The sequence below is a fragment of the Neovison vison genome, chromosome 7, assembly GCF_020171115.1.
Source record: "Neovison vison isolate M4711 chromosome 7, ASM_NN_V1, whole genome shotgun sequence".
Lineage (NCBI taxonomy): Eukaryota > Metazoa > Chordata > Mammalia > Carnivora > Mustelidae > Neogale > Neogale vison.
The window spans coordinates 104,241,915-104,258,555 of NC_058097.1; the positions used below are offsets into that span (position 1 = coordinate 104,241,915).

Here is a 16,641-nt window from a genome sequence, read left to right on the forward strand (position 1 = left end):
GTATGTTTATAAGGACATGTGTACACACACATTCACATCTGTGTTTATTTCCATTTTTAGCTAACATGTACTGAGAACCATGAGTTCATACCGATACCTACAAAACCAACTCAGCACCGTGGGTTTGTCCTGGTTTTCTCCATTTCCATATTTGTAACTCCTGTCACCAATAGTAGGACACCAATCAGGCTACATTTTATTGGTAGATGAAAATTAAGACAAGAGTGTCAAAGATTCTAAACAAAGGGGCTGCATAATTAGGAGAACAGGGATCAGGTATGTATGTTTCTCCTCAGTTTGCTCTGTGTAACTCGTCTCAATCCTGTGCCTCTATAGTCCCACTTACAGAAAAAGCAGATGAGGGAAAGGGTATGAAATTTAGTTTTTGTTTCTAGAGCATCTAGCATTCTACCAGTGGCAGATAGAGTTATATAGAATCATGCTTCTTTTTCCTTAATAATGAAGAGTGGGTACTCGATCAAAAAGTGAAAGGAAAATTTTATCGAATGACATTAAACATTAGTAGCTCTCATCTTCAGTAAGCCTGGAAGCATCCTCTCATACACAGTTACTTTCTGAATTGTACACAGGGACAATTGAAGAGACACTCCCATTTATCAAAAATCAATGTTTCTTTTAATTAAAGGGGCTTAGGAAAAACAAAAAGCACTTTCCCTGTATTGTTAGCAGTTGTCCTTCATTGGACAATACCAGGTTTCCATTAGCTTTGTGTAATTCCAGAGTCCAATAACCACTGTCAAATGCTGAAGATGTAGCCGCATAAGTCTGATTTAGAACAGCTATTTAGATCTCAATTATTAATGAAATTAGTGTCCTGAATGTCAGCAAGAGCACTGCCTTAGGTAAAGGCTGTAAAGGAAATCATATTAGTGTGGAATTTCCTCTCCTTAGGGGCTCCTCTTAGATTACATTATTCACTTAGCTATCTCCTGTCAGGGAAATTGAAATGTTGGCCATGATCTGAGCCTGGGGCAGAACCAAATGGAGAAGTTAAGGGGTATCTCAATGGCATCGATTCCAAAACATTTGCCTGGTGCCGACGTTGCCGTTGGTCCGGTTTAATGTTTACAAAATAGCACCAGCACGGACAGCAGACACTGGCCGAGAGAGAAGAATGGAGTGAAGAAGAGGCCCTTTAGGAATAATTGAGTGCAGTCCATCCAATAGGCAAGTTTGCATGTCTCCTCTTTGGGCCGAGCCCGAGAACACCGGCAGGTACCATGGCTTTCCTGTGGCCCTTCATCCTGGTGGCTGCCTCAGGTGGGTCCTTTTAATGATTTTACTTTCGGCCCGGAATAGTAACTTTTAAAAGCTAGAGACCGTATTTTTCTACCTGGTGCTCTATAACTCCTTACAAGTGTTCATTTTTACTTAGCATCTGTAAAGCACCAGTCCTGCGAAGCGACCTGGAGCCCGGTGATTTGTTATGTCTTTGCTCCTACAATTACAGATCTGTAAATACGGAGTCACACAGTGGGGCTCTTAACACACAGCTGAAAATATGCTGGAAATGTTATAGCTGCTTGATAAAGCTTCTCCAGAAATCAAGCTCTCTCTGCGGCAATTTACATCGAGAGTTGAGGCATTCCTTATTCAGATTTGCTTTTGTGTCTGAATAATGGATTTTTATTATCCCAAACAGTCTTGGCTTCGTTATAAGCTTTTGGTAGCCCAGAAGAGTTTCCTGGATACAGCTTGGCTGAAGACACCTGCGTATCATTTTGGTATTACAGGTCTCACCCAGCCATGCAAAGTCTGTGTAGGTGATGAAGATATCTCCAGAGACAACTACTAGAAACTTGTACGTTTTTCGTGTACATTTCCCCTTAAGATACTTTAAAAATTATTATAGCCTTCTGAATTTCTAGAACTAAGTTTTTGTGGTATGAGTATTAACTCCACTGAATTGGGCCATTTGTGTTAAGATCCAATAGATTCTTAAAAAACACACAGATCAAGAATATACGTTTATGCTGGTGTTCCCCCAGTTCCCACTTTCTTGAGGGGTGTCCTCGAGCTCATATCTCAGAGTTTCCATGTTTTAAAATATAACTGGAAGTGGAATGAGTCAATTACTGAGATGAGGCAGGAATTTGGAAGCCCAGCAGCTGGAAATGATTTTTTTATTGGGTAGAGAAGAAAAATAGCCACTTATCATTAAAATAGGAGAATCCTGAATGTTGAACTTAAAGGATAAAAGCATATCTTAATTATAAAAATGAAAACAGGAAATTTCATTAAATGCCAAATGGGTTTCTTAGCAGAAAATAATTGTGAACATTAAGCTAATTAAGATAAAATAGAAAAATAAAAGGTAAGGAAAAGAAAGAAAATCTTCTTAATGTCTCTTTCTAACGTTTTTGTATTATGCTTGATTTTTGTTCTAAATGTGACAGAAAGTGTGTTTGAATGGTGTCTAGTAATCAGTGCTTGACCATAAATTATACTGGAGACATGTGTTGCAGAAAAAGCTGCCCTTTGGAATTTTTGCTGGGTTAATATCAATATGACTTGTAAATACAAGAGCACTAAACCAACCACCAATTTAAGGCCACTGCCTGATGGCAGTGTCCTGGGCGAGAGCCTAGATTAAGAGACTTGTTTAGTTCCTACCACACTACTCACCAGCCTTGTGACCCTGAACAAGCCAATTAATCTCTTAGAGATTGAGTTTTCCTGTAAATTAAATGCTTATTTTGTATATTGTGGTGATCAAATAAGATAGCATTGTGAAGTTGCAAGGTGCAATGCTAATAGAAGGTATTTTTGACCCAAAACCACACAGACACAGAAAATAACAGTAGGCTGTTTCTGCCCAGTGATGTACACCATGCAACATGTCGGTTTCCTTTTGGAGGACCACTCACTTCTGTCCCTAATATTCTTAGGGAGCCAGCTCAGTGTAATGTCACAGTAAAGAGCTTGGGCTTTGGATCCAGTCCAGCCTCTTCATTTGCAAGCTGTAGGACTTTGGGTGGTCCTAAGCTCACTAAGCCTCTAGTCTGTCACCTGTAGTGAGGTGACTCCTCATGGGGCTGGAGAGTACCTGTCTCATAAGGCTGTTGTAAAAGCCAAAGGAGGTCGTTCGTGTAAAATGCTCTAAGCCCAGTGCCTGACATGCAGCATGTATTCAGCCAGATTTGGGAATTCAGTAGACCACACCCCTAAATCTCATTCCTCCTGCAACTTCTCAGATGTGTGTGTAACTCTTTTATACTTCCAAAGCTGACATACTAAGTGAGAATAGCTCTTTCATCACAGTGCCCAGAACTCTTTAAGGTAGAATTCGTCAAAGCAAGGAAAACAAAGGAAAAATTCCATTGTATTCTTATCTTTAAAAAAAAAAAAATGCCCCTAAAAGTGCTTTATAGCTCAGTCCCCGACACATTCCACTTTCCAGAAATCTTACAAGTGAATTATTTGGAGCCAATTATTAGCATCCATAGAGGCCGCGTTAACGAGGAATCTTCCCTGGGTCTGTGGATAGCTTCCATCAGTGTCTGTTGAAACATCACTGAACTGTGAGTCATTTAGTGCTTGTGTGAATGTCACATTAGCTTTCAAGGGGCATAATTTACTGTTAATTAATGGTCACTTAAATCCGTAATCTCTCTCCTGTAATTGATCTTTCTCCTCAGGCAAATTTGCATTCATAGTAGAAATGTAATTTATTATTTCTTCCCATTTTAAACAAAGAACTCTTTACCCTTATAGTTTATTTAAGCATACTTTCATTTCCTTCTTATTTTTCCTCCTATTGTTGCTTGTTTCTCTGTTGTTCCTAGTTCTAGATTCTAGAACTTTCTCTTTTTACCCAAAGGCTTTGACACGTCCTAGAAAATATGTTTATCCATAGGAGACATATGGATTGTTTCCTAGAAAAGACAGCAGAAGGGAATTTGAGTCTTTTTTAAAATTTTTTTAATTTTTTTTAAGATTATTTATTTATTTGACAGAGAGAGATCACAAGTAGAGAGGCAGGCAGAGAGAGAGAGGAAAGCAGGCCCCCTGCTGAGCAGAGAGCCCGATTCGGGACTCAATCCCAGGACCCTGAGATCATGACCTGAGCCGAAGGCAGCGGCTTAACCCACTGAGCCACCCAGGTGCCCGGGAATTTGAGTCTTAATAGCAGAGGGTATAGGGAAAACACATTCATTTCCCAGAATTCTGTTTTAATTCTGTCTCAGGTAGTTTCCTGTATCGAAACATGCACATTTCAGTGTTTCCCCAACTGGGACTTGAATTGGGAGCTTCCAAGCGAGGTGAAAGTGAAGTTGCCCGGAGCGAAGTTCACAGGAAAGGCACCAGACCAGCTTTGCTTTGTGTTCCTGACTTCTCTCCCCTGGGGTACACCAGCAAGAAATGGTCTCAGGTAGAGAGAGTCACAGCACATTTTTTTGACAATCACGGTTCACAAAAACCGTAAAAATGATGCTCGATGCATGCCACCTACCTTAGTCCTCCGTGCCTGAATAGCGGATGCCATTTTAGGCATCTCCGTGGGTGAATAGTTAGGGAGTTAAAATGCTCATTAGCTTCGCAGTTCTGGTGCTAATGAAAGTGAATATTCCACTGCCCACGGTGACTCTGCACTGCACCCCCAGCATCGTCGTTAGCATTTTGGTCACACTGACATTGATAAATCATAGAAATTGCTGCCTGTGGCGGCAGGTGACACGACATCATTCATAAAGAAATGGGTATAAACAGGACTGTCACACAGGGAGAAGATATCTCATTTACAGTTTCCTGCTGGATCCCACATACCTTCAGCAGCTCATCAAAATAACTATCAAAACCACTGAGAGGAGGTGAATTCACGCGCAGGACACTACAGATAGATTTCACTCACGCACTGTGGCAGGAGGCGTGCAATTTGCTCCAGTCCAATGACTTAGCAAAGCTTTGAATCCCCCAGGAGGTAGCAAAGCTTGTGAGCAAAATATCTTTTTCAATTCAGAGGAAGCCCTCACAAATTTGTCACTTCCAATTGTTGATGCTCATTTCTCTTGCTTCTTTTCCCCTGGCCTCCCCTGCCTCAACACCAATCACTGCTCCTCTACAAATCAGGATTCCCAGGCCATAAAGAATGGTTGTTCTCTGGAAACAGAAAGAATTTTCCCAAAACGAAGATCTCATTTTCTGACAAGTGTGTTTTATTTAAAGACAGTTGAGTGAGAAAAGAGGGGGCTTTTTTGTTGTTGTTTTTAGGAGAAAAGTATGAATTGGATCTTGTTAATACCATTATATAGGAATTTTGGGGTTCACTGGTTTGTCCATGTTTCTGCGTGAATTTCCTATTTAACTGTTGAATTACAAATGGAAAAAATTAAAGTCAAGGAGGAGATCACTTTTGATTAAATGTATGGGAAGGTGTTGTGTTTTGTTTTGTTTTCCCTGTGTTTTAGAAGGGGGTGATACTGGAATACAGGATTCTGTCTCCAAGATGCATGATTGCTATGAAAACAGAATTGTAGGTGCAGTTTGGATCCTTAGAGATCCGAGATGACTTACTGATCATTACAATGAGCTGTCTTTTTGGGGCAGTCAGGTCATCAGCTTACTTTAAAGTAAGCCAAAGAGCCCACTAGCTGGCTGTGAACTTCAGCAAATTGTGGTAAACTGAAAACTGTATTCTGCCAGGACCCACCAAGTCCTCAACAGTCTGAGGTCTCCTTGAGATGCTAAGCTCCTCTTATTTTCCTCCTCATGATGCCAGTTTTGTTTTTCAGAAACCCTAGCCATGGACATGCCTCATCCCACGAACCCTGCTCTGTATCGTCTCACCAAGCACCTACTACAGAAATATCACAAGGCAGTGAGGCCAGTTCACGACTGGACTGAGGCCACCACGGTGTATCTAGATGTGCTTGTCCACGCCGTTTTGGATGTGGTGAGGACCGTCTTACCCTTACCGATCCCAGTTACCTGTTTGTAACAGCACCTGCTGTTTACATGGGAGCCTGGTTGAGCTGGTAGGGAAGTTGACCTGGACTCGTTTTAGCAGTGAGCAGTGAGCATGAGGCAAAACACTTACTAGGAAAACCATGCTTTCTAGTCCCTGACTTGCAATGGGAGAGGCAGAGCATCTAGAAATAGGAGTTTCATGGAACTAAGAGGTTTTAAAAATTGTGGTCACAGACCACTGTACATATTTTATGAGTTTGCTGAAACAAACAACAAAAAATGTTTTTTTTTTTCCCCTATGGCTCACATTTCTTAGGGACAGTAGTAAATTTCAGAAAAACATCTACCACTTATTACCTGAAATTGAGAGAAAGAGAAAAATGTACTTTGAGTTTATACCCAAAGTGTTTACTAAGGGTGGTGAGGGAAGATTTGCTTATATAGCTATCTTCTATATCTAGAAAGTGAGTTGTTGTGGGAATTAAATGAGAGAATACATAGAAAGCATTTACCAGAGGTCTTAGTAGGTCCTCTGTAAATGATGGCTTATCCTTGTTCCTCTTTCTCCTCTTTTCTTAATCACAAAGTCTTCAGTATTGATAGGTCCCAGATTTATTTTGATTTTTCTTAAGAGCAGACTTTACGGAACTTGTTTGTTAATGTAGTTTAATATCTTTTTTCAATTTACTTCTCAAAACTTGTTTTTCTAATTGAGGTATACATATGTTGAAATGCACAGATCTTAGTATACGGTCTAATGAGTTTTGGTAACTGGGTGCGTGCATAGAATCCACACCCCTATCAATATAACAAATATTTCCATCACCCCTCATTGACTTCTCAGCCAATCCCCATCTCTCCATCCACAGAGACAATCACTATTCCCATTACTTTCATCATAGATTATTTTTTGCCGTTTCTAGAATTGCATATGAATGAAATGTTATTGTGTGTCCTCTATTGTGTCTGGATTTTTCATTTGGCATCATGATTTTGAGGTTCACTCATGTTGGGTTTATCAGTAGTTTTTCTTTTTTTATTGGTGAATAGTATTTGGTTATGGTTATACCATGATTTGTTTATATCATTCTTTCTTTTTTCTTAAGGAGAGAGCACAAGAACGTGTGGTCAGGGGGTTGGGCGTGGGGTGAGAGGCGGAAGGAGAGGGAAAAAGAGAATCTTAAGCAGCCTCCATGCCCTGCACAGAGCCCAACACGGGGCTCAGTCTCACAACCCTGAAATCATGACCTAAGCCGAAATTAAGAGTTGGACACTCAACCTACTGAGCCACTGTTTACCTACTGTACCCCTGTTTATCCATTCATATGCCGATAGATGTTTGGGTTGTTTCCAGTGTTGGGATATTATTATAACACTGCTATACAAGCCTTTTTATGTACATGTTTTTATTTCTTAGGTAAAATCTAGAAGTGGAAGAATTGGCTCAGACAGGTGTACCCTTATTGAGAATCTGCAAGGCTGATTTACAAAGTTGTTGTATATTTTATACTCCCATGAGTCAGATAGCCGAGTTCCCATTGCTCCACATCCTTATTGGTATTTGGTGTTATCAGTCTTATTTTTAGCCATTCTGTTGAGGGTATAATGGTATTTCACTAAGGTTTTACTTTAAATTTCTCTGATGGCGTGTGACCAGGAATTCTCTTCCATGTGCCTATTGGCTATTTACATATCTTTCTTTGTGAAGTAGCTTTTTAAGTCTTTTCCTTTTTTTTTTCCTTTTAAATTATGTTGTTGGTCTTTTTGTTATAGACTTATTAGACATTGTTTATATATTGTCATACTTATACATTGCAAATACTTACTACCAATCTCTGACTTGTCTGCTCATTCTCTTAAAGGGTCTTACGGTGAACAGAGATCTTAAAGTTTAACGAGGTCCATTGTAAATCAATTATTTAGTTGTGGTTAGTGTTTTCTGGGTACTAAGACACCTTCAATACTCCCAAGTTCACAGACATATTTTCCTGTATTTTCTGTCAGAAGATTTATAGTTCTTAGTTCCTTAGATTTCGTCCTAGGATCCATTAAGAATTAATCTTTGTGATGGTGTGAGGCATGGGTCGAAGTTTTTGTCGTTTTTGTGTGTTGTTTCGGTTTGGTTTTTTGCATTCAGACAGGAGTTGAAAAGGCTTTCCTCTCACCATTGATCTGCTTGGTGCCTTGGTTGAAAATTAGATTGACTGGTAAGTGTTGGGCTATTTCTCTTGAAATCAGGCAGTGTGAGTCCTTTCCATTTCTACATAAATTTTATAATTACCGGGTGCCTGGGTGGCTCAGTGGGTTAAGCCTCTGCCTTCGGCTCAGGTCATGGTCCTGGGGTCCTGGGATCGAGCCCCACATCGGGCTCTCTGCTGAGCAGGGAGCCTGCTTCCCCCTCTCTCTGCCTGCCTCTCTACCTGCTTGTGATCTCTGTCTGTTAAATAAATTTTAAAAAAATTTATAATTACCTTGTCCATTTCTTTTTTAAAAAAAAACTGCTGGGAGTTTTTTTTAGGATGGTGTGGGATCTGCAGAGTAATTTAGGGGAGAATTGACATCTTAATAATAAATATTCCAGTTTTTAAATACGTTCTCCATTTATTTGGGTCTTCAGCAATGTTCATAATTTCCAATGTAGAAGCTTTACATATATTTCTATTAAACATATCCCAAAGTATTTTTTTTAAGATTTTATTTATTTGACAGAGAGAGAGAAATCACAAGTAGGCAGAGAAGTAGGCAGAGAGAGTGAGGGGAGGAAGCAGGCTCCCTGCGGAGCAGAGAGCCCGACGAGGGGCTCGATCCCAGGACCCCGGGACCATGACCTGAGCTGAAGGCAGAGGCTTTAACCCACTGAGCCACCCAGGCACTCCAATCCCAAAGTATTTTTGCTGCTATAAATATTACTTGAAACTTTTTATTTTCTATTTGTTATTATTATAGATAAATACTAATTTTGCATGTTGACTGTGGTCTTGCTAAATTCACTTGTTAATTTTGGTAGTTTTTTGGTAGATCAATATTGTCTACATATACAATCATGTCATCTGCAGATAGTTTTACTTCTTCCTTTCTAATCTGTTTATACTCTTTATTTTTTCATTGTCATGTTGTATTGCCTAAGACCGCTCCTAGAATTTAACAGAAATAGTGAGAGCAGACATCCTTGTTTATTCCCATTCTCAGGGGAAATTTTTTCACCATGATGTTAGCTATAGCTTTTTTATCAATGTTCTTTATCAGGTTGAGGAAGTTCCTTCTTATCTACTGTACACTAAGAGTTTTATTTTGTTTTTTTAAATCATGAATGTATATTGAATTACATCTAATGTTTTTTCTCCATCTATTTGGATGATCAGATAATTCTTCTGTTTTATGCAGTTAAAAGGGTGAATTATTTTGATTGATTTTTCAAAAGTTAAAATGTCCTTGTATTCCTAGGATAACCTCCATTTAATCTTAATATATTATCCTTTTTATATATTTCTGGATTTAAATACCTACTTAATATAGATTGCATCTATGTTAATGAAGCATATTGGGCAATAGTTTTTATTTCTTGTAATGTACATGTCTTGTTTTGGTATCAGGGTTATCTTGGCCTTAATAAAACCATTAAAATGTCTTCCCACTTCAATTTTCTGTAAGAGTTGTATAATATGGATATTTTTCTTTCTTAATATTTGATAGAATTCACCAGTAAAATCACTTAGGACTGGAGTTTTCTTGGTGAGAGGATATTCAAATGTGAATTCATTTTCATTAACATATATGAGAATGTTCCAATTTTCTATTTCTTCTTGTGTTGCTTTTAATAATTTCTGTTTTTCAAGGAATTTATCTGTTTATCCAAGTTGTCAAATTTGTTTGTTTATAATATTGCCTGTTTTATCCTCATGTGGGTAATTTGTGTTTTCTCTTATTTTCCCTTGACCAATACTGGGGAAGTTTTCTTAATTTTACTTATTTTTTCCAAAAAACCATATACTCACTTTGAATTTTTTTTTTTTTTAAGATTTTATTTTTATTTATTTGAGAGAGAGATACAGTGAGAGAGAGCATGAGCGAGGAGAAGGTCAGAGAGCGAAGCAGACTCCCCGTGGAGCTGGGAGCCTGATGTGGGACTCGATCCCGGGACTCCAGGATCACGCCCTGAGCCGGAGGCAGTCGTCCAACCAACTGCGCCACCCAGGCATCCCCTCACTTTGAATTTAATCTGTTGTTTATTTCACTGATACCTGCTCTTATCTTTACTTAATTTCTTTCTTTTAATTTGTTTTTCTTTACCTACTTTCTTAAAGTGGAAGCTAAGGTCATCAATTATAAACGTTTCTTTTTCTAATTTTAGCATTTATACTATCTCTAATCACTGCTTTAACTGTATCCCACAAAATTCTGAAGCATTTAAAATTAAAACATAAATTACATAAAATGAAACATCTTTTTGAAGCTGATCTCTTCCCCCTGCCCCCCCACACCTGGCAACCAGTGATCTTATCTTTCTCACTATAGTTTTGCCTTTCCAGAAAGCCAGATAAATGAAATCCTATGAAATTTGCCCTTTCTTTTGGCTTCTTGGGTGTGGCATAATGCCTCGGAGATCACACATGAGTTGCTGTAGGGTCAGTAGCATTCCACTGTGCAAGGACGAGTACTGCAATTGGCTTATATGTTTACCAGGTGTTGGACATGTGGGTTATTTCCAATGTGGGGAAATCATGAGTAAAGCCACTAGACACAGTTGCAAATATGTTTTCACTTCTTTTGGATAAATCCTTAGATGTAGGTTTGCTGAGTTGTATGATAAGCCTGTATTTAGCTTTATAAGGTACTTCCAAACTTTTTCCCATAGTGGTTGCCTCATTTTGCATTCCCGCTGGGATGTAGGGGTTTCTTCCACGTCATTGCCAGCACTTGATATTGTCAATCTTTCTAAATTTTAACCATCCTGGTAGATTTGTGATGATACCTCCCTCTGGTTTTTAACTTTTGTTTCACCAAAGACTAATGACATTGAATATCTTTCTGTGTGTTAATTTACCGATTGCTATCTTTTTAGTAAAGTGCTCAAATCTTTCACCCATTTTCTTTTTCTTTTTTTTTTAATTTTTTTTCAATTTATTTATTTTCAGAAAAACAGTATTCATTATTTTTTCACCACACCCAGTGTTCCATGCAATCCGTGCCCTCTATAATACACACCACCTGGTACCCCAACCTCCCACCCCCCACCACTTCCAACCCCTCAGATTGTTTTTCAGAGTCCATAGTCTCTCGTGGTTCACCTCCCCTTCCAATTTACCCCAACTCCCTTCTCCTAACACCCCTTGTCCTCCATGCTATTTGTTATGCTCCACAAATAAGTGAAACCATATGATAATTGACTCTCTCTGCTTGACTTATTTCACTCAGCATAATCTCTTCCAGTCCCGTCCATGTTGCTACAAAAGTTGGGTATTCATCCTTTCTGATGGAGGCATAATACTCCATAGTGTATATGGGCCACATCTTCCTTATCCATTCATCTGTTGAAGGGCATCTTGGTTCTTTCCATAGTTTGGCAACCGTGGCCATTGCTGCTATAAACATTGGGGTACAGATGGCCCTTCTTTTCACAACATCTGTATCTTTGGGGTAAATGCCTACGAGTGCAATTGCAGGGTCATAGGGAAGCTCTATTTTTAATTTCTTGAGGAATCTCCACACTGTTCTCCAAAGAGGCTGCACCAACTTGCACTCCCACCAACAGTGTAAGAGGGTTCCACTTTCTCCACATCCTCTCCAACACATGTTGTTTCCTGTTTTGTTAATTTTGGCCATTCTAACTGGTGTAAGGTGATATCTCAATGTGGTTTTAATTTAAATCTCTCTGAGGGCTAATGATGATGAACATTTTTTCATGTGTCTGATAGCCATTTGTATGTCTTGATTGGAGAAGTGTCTGTTCATATCTTCTGCCCATTTTTTGATATGTTTGCCTGTTTCGTGTGTGTTGAGTTTGAGGAGTTCATTATAGATCCTGGATATCAACCTTTTGTCTGTACTGTCATTTGCAAATATCTTCTCCCATTCCGTGGGTTGCCTCTTTGTTTTGTTGACTGTTTCCTTTGCTGTGCAGAAGCTTTTGATTTTGATGAAGTCCCAAAAGTTTATTTTCACTTTTGTTTCCTTTGCCTTTGGAGACATATCTTGAAAGAAGTTGCTATGGCTGATATCGAAGAGATTACTGCCTATGTTCTCCTCTAGGATTCTGATGGATTCCTGTCTCACGTTGAGGTCTTTTATCCATTTTGAGTTTATCTTTGTGTACGGTGTAAGAGAATGGTCGAGTTTCATTCTTCTACATATAGCTGTCCAGTTTTCCCAGCACCATTTATTGAAGAGACTGTCTTTTTTCCACTGTATATTTTTTCCTGTTTTGTCGAAGATTAATTGACCATAGAGTTGAGGGTCCATATCTGGGCTCTCTACTCTGTTCCACTGGTCTATATGTCTGTTTTTATGCCAGTACCATGCTGTCTTGGTGATCACAGCTTTGTAATAAAGCTTGAAATCAGGTAAGGTGATGCCGCCAGCTTTATTTTTGTTTTTCAACATTTCCTTAGTGATTCGGGGTCTCTTCTGATATCCAAATTTGTAATGAAGAAGTCAAACTCTCTCTCTTCGCAGATGACATGATTCTTTATATGGAAAACCCAAAAGACTCCACCCCCAAACTACTAGAACTCATACAGCAATTCAGCAACGTGGAGAAATCAGTGTGCAGAAATCAGTGGCTTTCTTATACACTAACAATGAAAATACAGAAAGGGAAATTAGAGAATTGATTCCATTTACTATAGCACCAAGAACCATAAGATACCTGGGAATAAATCTAACCAAAGAGGTAAAGGATTTGTACTCGAGGAACTACAGAACACTCATGAAAGAAATTGAAGAAGACACAAATAGATGGAAGACCATTCCATGCTCTTGGATCAGAAGAATAAACATTGTTAAAATGTCTATACTGCCTAGAGCAATCTATACTTTTAATGCCATTCCGATCAAAATTCCACCGGCATTCTATCACCCATTTTCAAAACAGTGTTGTTCATTATCTTATTGAGTTGCAGGAGTTCTTTATATATTTGGGGTCTATTTCTGGACTCCATTTTGTCCAACTACTCAATGTTTCTCCCGACACCAGCCCACTGTCTCAGTTACTGCAGCATTACAGAAGTCTTGAAATTAGAGTATGCCTTCCAACCTTCTTCTGTTTCAAAATCATTTTGACTCTTCCAGGTCCTTTGCATTTCCATATAAACTTTAAAACCAATTTCTTTTTTTAAAAAGTGCTGGAATTTTTATTGAGATTACATTAAATCTATTGGTCAATTTGAGGACAGTCAACATGTTAATAATAGTTTTGTAATACGTGAGCACATTTTAGCTCTCCATTTATTTAGTTCTTTAATTTCTCCTAGTAATATTTTGTAGTTGTCAGTGTTTTACGCATATTTGGTTAAATGTATCCCTAAGTATTTCACAATTTTAGTACTATTATAATGGTATTTTATTTTATTTTATTTTTATAAATGGTATTTTTAAATGAATCTCTTTGTGGCTAGCATACAAAAATACAGATGATTTGGATGCATTGGCCTTGGATCCTGTGACCTTATATCTCTTATTAGTTTTATAGGCCCTTTTGTGGATTCAGATTTTCTACGTAGAAAATCACGTTGTCTGTGAATAAAGACAGTTCTGCCTCTTTATCTCTATTCTTTATACCTCTTTTCCCTTTTATTGTCTGTTGCACTGGCTTGAACCTCCAATAAAATCTTAAAGAGAAGGATGTGCTATTCCATAAATATCGATTTGATAAATGTGTTTGATAGTATTATTAAAACCTTCTCTAACTTTTAAAATTTTTGGCATTCTATTAATTTCATAGTGAGGGGTGTTAAATCCCCAGCTGTAAGTGTGCTTTGTCTGGTTCTCCGATTGTGTTTGGTGAGTATACATTGAGAATTCCATGTCTTCCTGATGAATGGATCCTTTTGTCGTTATGAAATACCCTTCTTCATGTCTGGTAATATCCTTTTCTTGAAGTTTTTCTCATGCTTGCTTCTTGCACGATGGATGTTTTTGCCGTCCTTTTATTTTAAGTCTCTCCGTATGACATTGTATTCAAGGTCCTTTCCTGGAGGCAGCATATAGTTGGGTCTTGCTTTTTTTTTTTTATACTTTTCTTTTGAAATAATTATAAATTAACAGGAAGTTGCAAATAAATTTACAGGGAGGTTCTATGTACCCTTCACCCAGTGTCCCCACATGTTAACATCTTGGGCCAATGCAGTGTAATTCCAGCTCTAAAACATTGACATTGGTTCAATCCACAGAACTTACTCAGATTTCTCTAGTTATACATATACTCGTGTGTGTGTGTGTGTGTATCTTTATCACATGTGTAGCTTTGTAACCACGGCTACCACACATCAAGTTTACAGTCATCACCAGGGGATGCCTGGTTCCACACCCCTGTCCCTACCACCTAGCCCTAACCACTAGCAAATGATAAATCTCTCTCCATCTTTGAAATTGTGTTATTTTGAGAATGTTCTGTAAATGCAAACATACAGCATGCAACCTTTGAGATAGTTTTTTTCATTCGATATAATTCCCTTCAGGTTTACCCATGTAGCACATATCTTGAGTTTCTTGGTTTCATTGCTGAGCAGTATTCTGGGGCATTGTTTTTTTTAACCTGTCCATCTGTGCATTTTTTTTAAACTTTTTTTTTTTAAGATTTTATGTATTTATTTGACAGAGAGAAATCACAAGTAGATGGAGAGGTAGGCAGAGAGAGAGAGGGAAGCAGGCTCCCTGCTGAGCAGAGAGCCCGATGCGGGACTCGATCTCAGGACCCTGAGATCATGACCTGAGCCGAAGGCAGCGGCTTAACCCACTGAGCCACCCAGGCGCCCCCATCTGTGCATTTTAATTGAAGCATCTCCTCCATTTACCAATAACCATCTTGCTGTTTGTTTTCTAGTGGTCCCACCTGTTTTTGTCATTGTTGCTGTTCTCCTTTTTTCCCTTTCATCTTGCTTAAAGTAAATTAAACATTTTTTAATATATTTTTTAAAGATTTTATTTATTTATTTGACAGACAGAGATCACAAGTAGGCAGAGAGGCCGGCAGAAAGAGAGAGGAGGAAGCAGGCTCCCTGCTGAGCAGAGAGCCCGGTGCGGGACTCAATTCCAGGACCCTGGGATCATGACCTGAGCCAAAGGCAGAGGCTTTAACCCACTGAGCCACCCAAGCACCCCCATTTTTAAAATATTTGACTTCAGTTCTTCTCTTGGCTTTTTAGCATCCTTCTAGATTACTTTTTAGAGGTTGTTTTAGGGATTTCCATATCCATCATTCACTTAATACAGTGTACTTAGAATTAATGTTACTGTCCTTTACATAAACTGTACAAATCTTAAAACAGTAAGATTCCATTTCCCAGCTCCATTGTCCTTTGTACTACTTTTGTCTTCAATTTTACATTTATATACATTATATTCCCCACAATACGTTATTATTTTAATGTATTTTGTTAAAATAACTTAACAATTCCTCTTTGTTTATATGGAGATATTTTTCTGTGTTAATATCTTAATGCTGTGCTGTCAATCATAGACTCTGATTTTTTTTTAAAGATTTTATTTATTTTGTTTGACAGAGATTACAAGTAGGCAGAGAGGCAGGCAGAGAGAGAGAGGGGGAAGCAGGCTCCCTGCTGAGCAGAGAGCCCCATGCGGAGCTTGATCCCAGGATCCTGGGATCATGACCTGAGCCGAAAGCAGAGGCTTTAACCCACTGAGCCACCCAGGTGCCCCTAGACTCTGATTTTTTGACTGAGATTTAGACATTGTAGTTGATTAAAAAATAATTTGAAACTTAAAATATAATTGATATCACAGGGCTTAAATTACTTTTTTTTGTCTGATGCTAGTTATTTTTTTAAAGACTTATTTATTTAAGAGAAAGAGAGAGAGAGAGCATGTGCCCGCAGGGGAGGGGCAAAAGGAGAGGAAGAGAGAGAATCCTCAAGCAGGTTGAGTGGTGAACACAGAGCCCACGATCATGACTGAACCGAAATTAAGAGCCAGTGGCTTAACCGACTGAGCCATCCAGGCGCCCCACAAATTATTATTATTATTTTTTTAAAGATTTTATTTCTTTATTTGACACGCAGAGAGAGAAATCGCAAGTAGGCAGAGAGGAAGGCAGAGAGAGAGGGGAAGCAGGCTCTCCGCTGAGCAGAGAGCCCAATGTGGGACTCGATCCCAGGACCCTGAGATCATGACCTGAGCCAAAGGCAGAGGCTTAACCCACTGAGCCACCCAGGCGCCCACCCCACAAATTATTTTAACATCACTTTCCTACAGCTCAGATAAATCCCTAATCATAATTTCTTTATGAAAAGGAACATTTAAGTGATATGCACACCAAAAAAAAAAAAAAAATCAGTTTTCGCAAAAGTACCAGTTCTAAGATCTTAGAAAATATTTAATGAAGTGCCAGGAACTATCCACCCCTACTTCAAAGGCCTAGTCTTACATAAAGCTCCCAGAAAGCATAGAGCTTACAGAAAACTCCCTTAAATTTCCTCTGTAATTGGATATTGAACTAAAATTTTTGAGAGTTAATTTCCTGGGGCTATATCTTCACAT

General features: G+C 38.7%; 1 protein-coding gene across 8 annotated transcripts in view; it reads left to right on the forward strand.

Annotated features, from left to right (window-relative positions):
• The window catches only part of HTR3B (5-hydroxytryptamine receptor 3B), a 49,845-nt gene that overhangs the window by 16,421 nt on the left and 16,783 nt on the right, over window positions 1–16,641 (forward strand). For 7 of the 8 annotated variants that reach the window (XR_006385599.1, XM_044257869.1, XM_044257865.1 and 4 more), the window contains one exon: window positions 5,754–5,914. Coding sequence is in view for 7 of the 8 variants with exons in the window: in XM_044257869.1 (XP_044113804.1) it covers window positions 5,765–5,914 (150 nt within the window). In the remaining variant the exon portion in view is untranslated. Of the gene's footprint in view, window positions 1–5,740; window positions 5,915–16,641 lie in introns of all 8 variants that reach the window. The other variant, XM_044257871.1, reaches the window with a different exon arrangement.